The following is a 7,505-nucleotide window of genomic DNA, read 5'->3' on the forward strand; positions in this document are numbered from 1 at the left end:
TCCCACAACCAGTCCAGCCCTCTCCCCTCTTTACTTCCGTCGTCAGCCGCATCTTATTAACACTCTTTGCGGGGCGCCTGAGCAGCTCAGTTGGTTTAGTGCCTGACTCTTGATTTGGGCTCAGGTCATGATCTCACAGTGTGTGAGATCGAGCCCCTTGTCAGGCTACGTGCGGATAGCACAGAGTCTGCTTGGGATTCTCTCCCCCTCTCTTTCTGCCCCTTCCCCACTCACGCTCTCTTTTTCTCTCTCTCAAAATAAATTTAAAACCGAGGGGCGCCTGGGTGGCTTAGTCGGTTAAGCGTCCGACTTTCGCTTAGGTCATGATCTCGCGGTTTGTGGGTTCGAGCCCCGCGTCGGGCTCTGTGCTGACTGCCAGCTCAGAGCCTGGAGCCTGTTTCAGTCTGTGACTCCCTCTCTCTCTGACCCTCCCCTGCTNCCAAGTACTCCTGGACAAAATATACAGCAGGGCAGGCTGGTTCTAATGTTAGTATCTATTCCTCAAACTCGAATGGGTCCTGAATACCGCTCGGCAATCCTACTGCGTTTCTTTGGTCAGCTCATTCTCTCCCTCCCTCCCTCCCCCACTCTCTACAACTATTTCCAAACCTCCTCAAACCTCCTGTCACCTGTGGAAGACAACCTCCAAGATGGCTCCCAACGGCCCCTGCTCCCTAGCGCTCACACCTTCGTGTTGTCCCTGCTCCCACTGTATCAGTGTCCATCTGTGTGACCAACGGGATGTGGTGGAAGGGACGATGGTCACTTCCGGGATTAGGTTAGAAGAGGCACTTCGGCTTCCCTCTTGGTGCTCCCTCAGGTCGCTCCCCCCGGGGGAAGCTACGTGGTGAGCTGCCCCATGGAGAGGTCCCCTGGAGAAAAACTTAGGCCTCCAGCTAACAGCCATGTGAGCAAGCCTGGGGAGGATCCTCCACCCTCAGTCAAGTCCAGAGAGAGTGCAGTCCCAGCCCAGAGCAACACGGAAACCTCACACAAGACCTCTGCGCCAAAACCCAGCCAGGCTGCTCCTGGACTCCTGACCCTCAGAAACTGTGTGAGGGAATACAGGTTTGTTGTTCTAAGCTGCGAAATTCTAGGCTAATTTGTCACACAACAGAAAAGTGATAGGCGCCCTGCTCCTCCCTCCTTCTCAACAGGTGCTCTCACCTCCTACTCTGCAGATAAAAATAGAAGCCGGCGGACAGGACTGCCAGCTTACACACGTACTGGCCTCTTTACCCGCCCTGTCCTCCGCTGGGACAGTGGCGGGGCCTCCTGCGTCTGGAGGCCAACCCCACTCCACCTGTGTTAGATTCTGTTTTCTCCTGCTCTCTCCTGAGGCTGGCACTCGCCTTCACCTACTGGGCCTTTCCATTTGGGCTGCTTTGTAAAGACAGACACAGAGATGAAGACAGCCTCCTTCGGCCTTTCACCACCCTGCAGCCACTGCCTTAAGGAGCAGACTAACTCTTCCCCGGGATCTACTCTCCCTTTCTCCCCTTCAGTGACACAGGACAGTTTTATTCCGGGGGGATGAGGGGGGCTCACTGGGGGGATGGGTGGAGACTCTCTTCTGTCATTTTGCCCTGTGTCGTTTGTGCACTCAACAAAAATGAAGAGACGGTGGAATACAACAGAAGAGGAGAAAGAGTTGAAATCCTCATTTGTTTCACTCAGAGGAACATTTCATATATTTAAATGTATTCATATCAACCACCCCCTCCAGAAAACAAGCGCAAACCTCAAGTGAAAAGAAGTTTACAAACCAGAACACATAATAAAGGATACAAATGCGCCGACTACGAAAGTTGGGTTAAAGACATGGTTCTGGAAGGTGAACAGTGTCAGTCCCATGTAGGAGAAGATGAAATTCTCTGCCAAGAAATTGAGAAGCTCAAACAACTGAAACGAAATTTTAAAAGGTTAGTCCAGTAAATGCATTAAGTTATACATATCATTTGAAAACACGAAGTATCACTAAGATAATGAAGCAGACACCTCACCTACGTAAAGCTCACGTTCATCCCCAAAATACGTGCTTCCCAGGGGAGCCAATGTAGAGAGGACATTTCTAGCCCCACAGAAAGAGCCAGAAATGTTGCCTCCGCACGTCCCGCCATCGGCTTCCTGGGCCCAGTCCCCATGTTCAGTCGCTCTCCTCTTCCTCCTCCAAACCCTCAAGCTTCCTCTGGGGATGCTCCTTGCGGCCCCCGCCCCTGCGTTAGTCTGGCTTCCGGGCTTCCATCACTGCCCGCGCCCACTGCCGCACAGGGTCCCTACCTGTGTCCCTGCCACCCCCTTCCTGCACCCTCACCCAGGGGGGCTCTCTCAGCATGCCAGTTTGAAGACCCCTCCCTCTTTCAGGCTCGTAGATCTAGTTCAAATTCGTTTCTCTGGGCATTAAATGCTTCGTGACAACTCTTGTACCACCGCCTCGTGTGATGTCACTTTTTACATGGGTCCCAGCCCCCGTTTAGGGAGCAGGGGCTTACACGTCACAGCCGTGTGCTGTGCCCTCCCCGGCTGCCTGCCTCCTCCCGCCTGCTCACACCACTGCCTGTCAAGTGGTACTGACACAACAGGGATTCGAGATTTGCCGAATGAATGACGTCCAGGCCCCCCGTAATCCAGCATCTGTCTGTCCATCACAGTTATCTACCACCGCTCTGGAACATGAGCCCTCTGGCCCACTAAACGGGGTAGTGGGTAAGTAACAACACGGGCCCAGGGGTCAAAATGCCTTGGCTTGAATCCTGCTTTTCCTGCTTGCTGGCTGCGCAGCTTTGGGCAAGTTAACCTTTCTAAACTGTGGTTGCCTCATTCTAGAAAAATGGGAATTAATAATGGAAATAAGTATATATTTAATTTACTTTAAGCGACTTAATAGACTATTATTATTAGTTACTTATCTGCTTAATTACAAAGCTAACCTTTTTTAGTTTAATAGCTAAAATGGTTTTTGTTATGTGCCTGGTACTATGCTCAGGACTTGTACAAGCATTATCTGGTTTTAATTTCACAACCCCATGAGGTAGGTCCTATTATTATCCTTTTAAAGATATTAACAGTGAAGCACAGAGAAGTTATGTAACTTGCCCCCGGACACACAGCCAGCAGGTACTGGAACCAGGGTTTGGAACAACACAGATTCTCTGCTTTAACCCACATCACCAAGGCTGGGGGGCAAATGTTTCCCGTGAAGGACCCAAGAGAAAGTAAATATTTGAGGCTTTGCAGGCCACACGGTCCCTGTCACGGGCACTCAGCTCTGCCACCGCAGCACAAAAGCAGCCATGTAAAAANACTAGAGGACACTGAACTCTGGGTTTCATTTCACTGTCATGTGTCACAAAATATTCTTCTTCTTTTGATCTGTTTCCATCCGTTGAGAAACGTAAACATCCCCCTCAGCTCACAGACCTCACAGGCAGGTCTGGCCACTGGCTGCCAACCCCCGTGCCACGCAGCGCGGCCTTCCGTTCGCTAACGTTACCTACGTTTTGTTCCCGCCTTTACCGGTATGGTTTCCCCTGTGGCTCTTTTCCTTATGCTTTTGCCTTTTCTTTTTTTCATTTCTTTTTTGTTTTTTCATTTGGATGTGTCTAGAGTCTTGGAAGCTTGACTACCCTACGTTCTCCTACGAATGGACCTTGAGAGCTTGTTTGGAGGTTCCCGGAGGGGAGCGCAGCTACTCATATACCCTTGACCGAAGAACAGTCCTCCTCTATTGGGGAAGATCATCCTCTTCGACCGAGCGCACAGCTTCGGAAGGGACGCACATGGAGCGGTGAGGGAGGAAGGGGACGCCTGCCTAGCCAGCCAGATCAGCCGAACCAACCCTGGCGATCAACGGGGTGACAGATGTCGCAGCCAGATCGCCCTCACATCCGCTTCTGCTTTTACTATGCTTTTCCGAATCCTTCCCGTCTTTCTAGGTGTACCATGTCTCCTGTGATAGTTGTCCTGCCTCTTCAGGCCTCAAACCACTTCTGCACTTCTCCGACCTCTTGTATGCATATCACCTGAAACGCACAATCTAGAAGGTCTAGTAGTCTGGGATTTTTTTCCACTCTTGGACAAGCTTCATATCACCAACAAGACTGGAGACTCCTGCCTTGTCGTTTCCGCATTCCCCGCCCGTTGCCTAAAGAAACGCCAGACACCCCAGCTGATTTTCTCCTCTACACTTATTGCAGTGAATGCATTTGTGAAAGGGATCTGTAGCCCCAATATATATGCTTGGGGACGAAAAGTCTGATCTCTTTTGAGGAGTTAGGAAAAAAGCTCAGGTTCATATACCACATTTGTGGCTCCAGAAGAAAGAAGAAAAGAATGGGGACATTTTCTCCTGCTTTTTCAGGACTCCTTTCCTGGGTAATCTCACTGCGTTCTAATCATTTGGCAGGACAGAAAGCTTCGGCTTCTCAATACGATCACGGCCAGGTATGCGGTGGTTTCTATTCCGGACATTACATATTGTTCATCCACGTGTTCCATCCACTTCATAAGACTAGAAAACACTGTGCCGATTTCCTTTAGAATCCCCTTCAGGTACCCTGCACAACTGATCGTTCCGGGCCGTAGGAAACCCGACCACCGGTGGAGCCGCCATCCCTGGAAATGCAGCAGCTGTGCGGTGCATGAGAGGAAGTCGATCTTCTCTGGATCACCCGGCAACAGATCCAGTCAGATCTGTTGGAAATGAATCTCATTTCTATCACCCAGCGGTACTTGTAGTCAGACCTGGAAGAACTTCTAGGATGCTCCTCTTAGGAAAACAGGGAAAGGGAGCTAACTGATCACTGGAGCCACGATGATGATGGCCCCTTGCTAATCTGCTGAACGATCTCTACCCTAAGACCTGCCGCCCTGCAAACTCCCAATCCTATCCATCTCTGGAGTCAAAGCAAGAGACGCTGGAATGAGTAGGCACTGTTTGGAACCAACTAAAGATGATTTTTCAGTTAAAAAAAAAAAAAGAGACTTCTGTTTTGCTGCAAGGAGGAAAAGCTTACTCACAAACTGTAAAGTTTCTCTTACCTGTTTAGTTCTATGCTGAGACTCTGTGGACAGGTTGTTGTAGGTATAATGGGCCTGTGTGATGCCGCAAAACAACACTGCGACCACACCTACAAAGACAACAAGTTCCAAGTTCACATCAAAGGAGAATTCCCGACTTTCAGAGCGAGGCTTTTACTTTACGGAAGATCGTGGGCTCAGAGTTGATGTTTCCAGTTGTCACTTACTTTAAGAGGAGCCACGTCCACGAAAAATCTTTCTTATGTTATAAGGTAACCACATAAATGCCAACCCTAACAAGTCTGTTCAAATGCTAGAAGCTCTGCCCACAGGTAGAAAAAACGGACCAGTAAGGTCACTCCCTGTGAAGGTTTACAATGAAAAGGGAAGAGGACCCTACCTGTGAAACCCCACGCCTCAGCCAAGAGGAAAGTACTCCAGGACATCAGGAAGAACAAGCCTGTCTCCAACAACTGGAACTCCCGTAACTTGGTGAACTTTGTCACGTAAGGCTGTCAAGGTTAGTAACGAGATCTCATAATACAGAAGTGCCACTGGGAAAAAAATAAATAAAAGGCGAAGCAAGGCAACTGTACAAGGAGGGTTTTCCAGTCTAACGCAGAAGTCATGGGATAAGGAGGCACCAAAGTGAAGGAACTCGTAAAATGCGCATCGTACTGAGGAGGCAGCAGTCTTTGCCTCCGAGAGGTGGCGGCACAGTTTTGTCAATCTGGTTGTTTTAGGGGGTACCAAGTGCCTCGCTGGACCGGCAGAGCCGGGAGTGACAGAGCAGACGCACAACATGCCACCTCTGACTGGTAATCTGCAACCCAAAGCAGGACAACTTCCATAATGATGGCATTTCCATGACATTTGGCATTCCTTTGATCCCCTAGCACCTGTGGGATGCAGCGTCGTCTGCGCTGAAGAGACTGAGGCTCATCACCCACATACACTAATCTGAAAAGTATGGTGGTCAACGGAAGAAGGGCCCGTGTAGACCTGTGACAAATCCCAGACTGGAGTCTACGTTCGCTTCAACAACCATGCACCACAACAAGATTACTAACAAGATATGCTCCCTACCCTCAAGGAGACTGTTAATGGGGCAGGGATACAATCTGTCCTGCCTCCTCCTTCAGAACATCTTACTGTCTCTTTGTGCCTCGGTTCACCTGTAAAAAGCCATAAGACAAGTCTCTTCCAGCACAAAGCTGAAGTAGAGCAAACTTAACAGATCCTTGAAAAAAGTATTTTTTTAAGATTTTATTTTTAAGTAGTCTCTACACCCAATGTGGGGCTCGAACTCACAACCCTGAGATCAAGAATCACATGCACAAAAATCAACTCAAAATGGATAAAGGACCTGAACGTGAGACAGGAAACTATCAACACCCTAGAGGAGAAAGCAGGAAACAGCCTCCTTGACCTCCACCGCAGCNAGCTCTTTAGAGGTCATCTAGTCCCAGTCATCTTCCCTGCTGGCCCCACCTGCCACCTTCCTACACCGAGGGCCCAGAGGCGAAATGCCGGTGTTCCTACACAGGAAGCACCAGGAAGGCAGAGGCCACGTGCGTCTTGTCCATCTTTGATGCCCAGAGCGTAGCATCTGGCATGTAGGAGGCAATCGGGAAGTGTTTTTTGACTGAACATAAGAGTACCTCGCCCAACATCTCCAAAGCAGACCGGTGGCAATGCCAAAGCCTCTGGAACAGAAGATTAAAACCAGCTAAGAGCTGAGATGAACTCCCATCTGTCCAAACCCAGGAAGCCTCTTTTTTTCAACTGGCATCGTGGTTGCACATGTCTGTGTGTCCTATTCAACAAGGAGCAAACAAAGAGCCGTGTGGAATACCCAGAGGCTTGGTGAGATATATTTGCCTTTACATCCATTTAGTCTACAACCTTGGAGGGCTCACTGTCTCTCATTAGACTTTTGTAGTGAAGGTTTGAGGGCATGGAGCCGAATGCAAAGCGATGAAATTCCTTTACTTAAATTGTCACTAAAGATGACTGCCTAATGTTTTCAAGCCAAGTGCTTGAAGGCTATAAGGTTACTAATTAGAACACAAGGACAATTACGGAATTAGGAGACCGTAGAATACAGTAATTCAACCACTTTGTTGGGTTAATAGGGAAAATCAGTAAAAGGATATTAAAGCTGTCACCACGCCAGTAGCGGCACCCATTGCGAAAGATCCACTGAAGATCCCAAGGAAGATCCCGATAGACTTGAACATGGCTGTGACATCAAAGGTGTGGCTGTTGTCTCCGNAACTAGCAAGAAAACTCCACTTTTACGTAAAGGACCACTTCAGGAGACAGAACATTTTAAGGGGCTCTCTGTGAAGCTGCACCGAGCCTTCTTTCCCAGGGACAACGTCCTGTGCGGCACTAGTCTTTTATGAGTCTATTTAAGACTTACTAGCACTGAGTGCCTACAAGCCCTCACACCCTAATGTGAACAAACTAATGAAAAATTCCAA

At 49.1% G+C, this 7,505-nt stretch overlaps 1 protein-coding gene across 1 annotated transcript in view; it reads right to left on the minus strand.

Annotated features, from left to right (window-relative positions):
• The window catches only part of SLC9A6 (solute carrier family 9 member A6), a gene marked incomplete at its 5' end in the record, with an annotated part of 49,980 nt that overhangs the window by 24,897 nt on the left and 17,578 nt on the right, over nucleotides 1-7,505 (minus strand). The window contains 4 exons of the mRNA XM_077773998.1: nucleotides 1,789-1,902; nucleotides 5,041-5,129; nucleotides 5,420-5,525; nucleotides 7,176-7,296. Of these exons, the coding sequence (XP_077630124.1) occupies nucleotides 1,789-1,902; nucleotides 5,041-5,129; nucleotides 5,420-5,525; nucleotides 7,176-7,296 (430 nt within the window). The remainder of the gene's footprint in view (nucleotides 1-1,788; nucleotides 1,903-5,040; nucleotides 5,130-5,419; nucleotides 5,526-7,175; nucleotides 7,297-7,505) is intronic.

The sequence above is a fragment of the Crocuta crocuta genome, unplaced genomic scaffold, assembly GCF_008692635.1.
Source record: "Crocuta crocuta isolate KB4526 unplaced genomic scaffold, BGI_CrCroc_1.0 scaffold241, whole genome shotgun sequence".
NCBI lineage: Eukaryota > Metazoa > Chordata > Mammalia > Carnivora > Hyaenidae > Crocuta > Crocuta crocuta.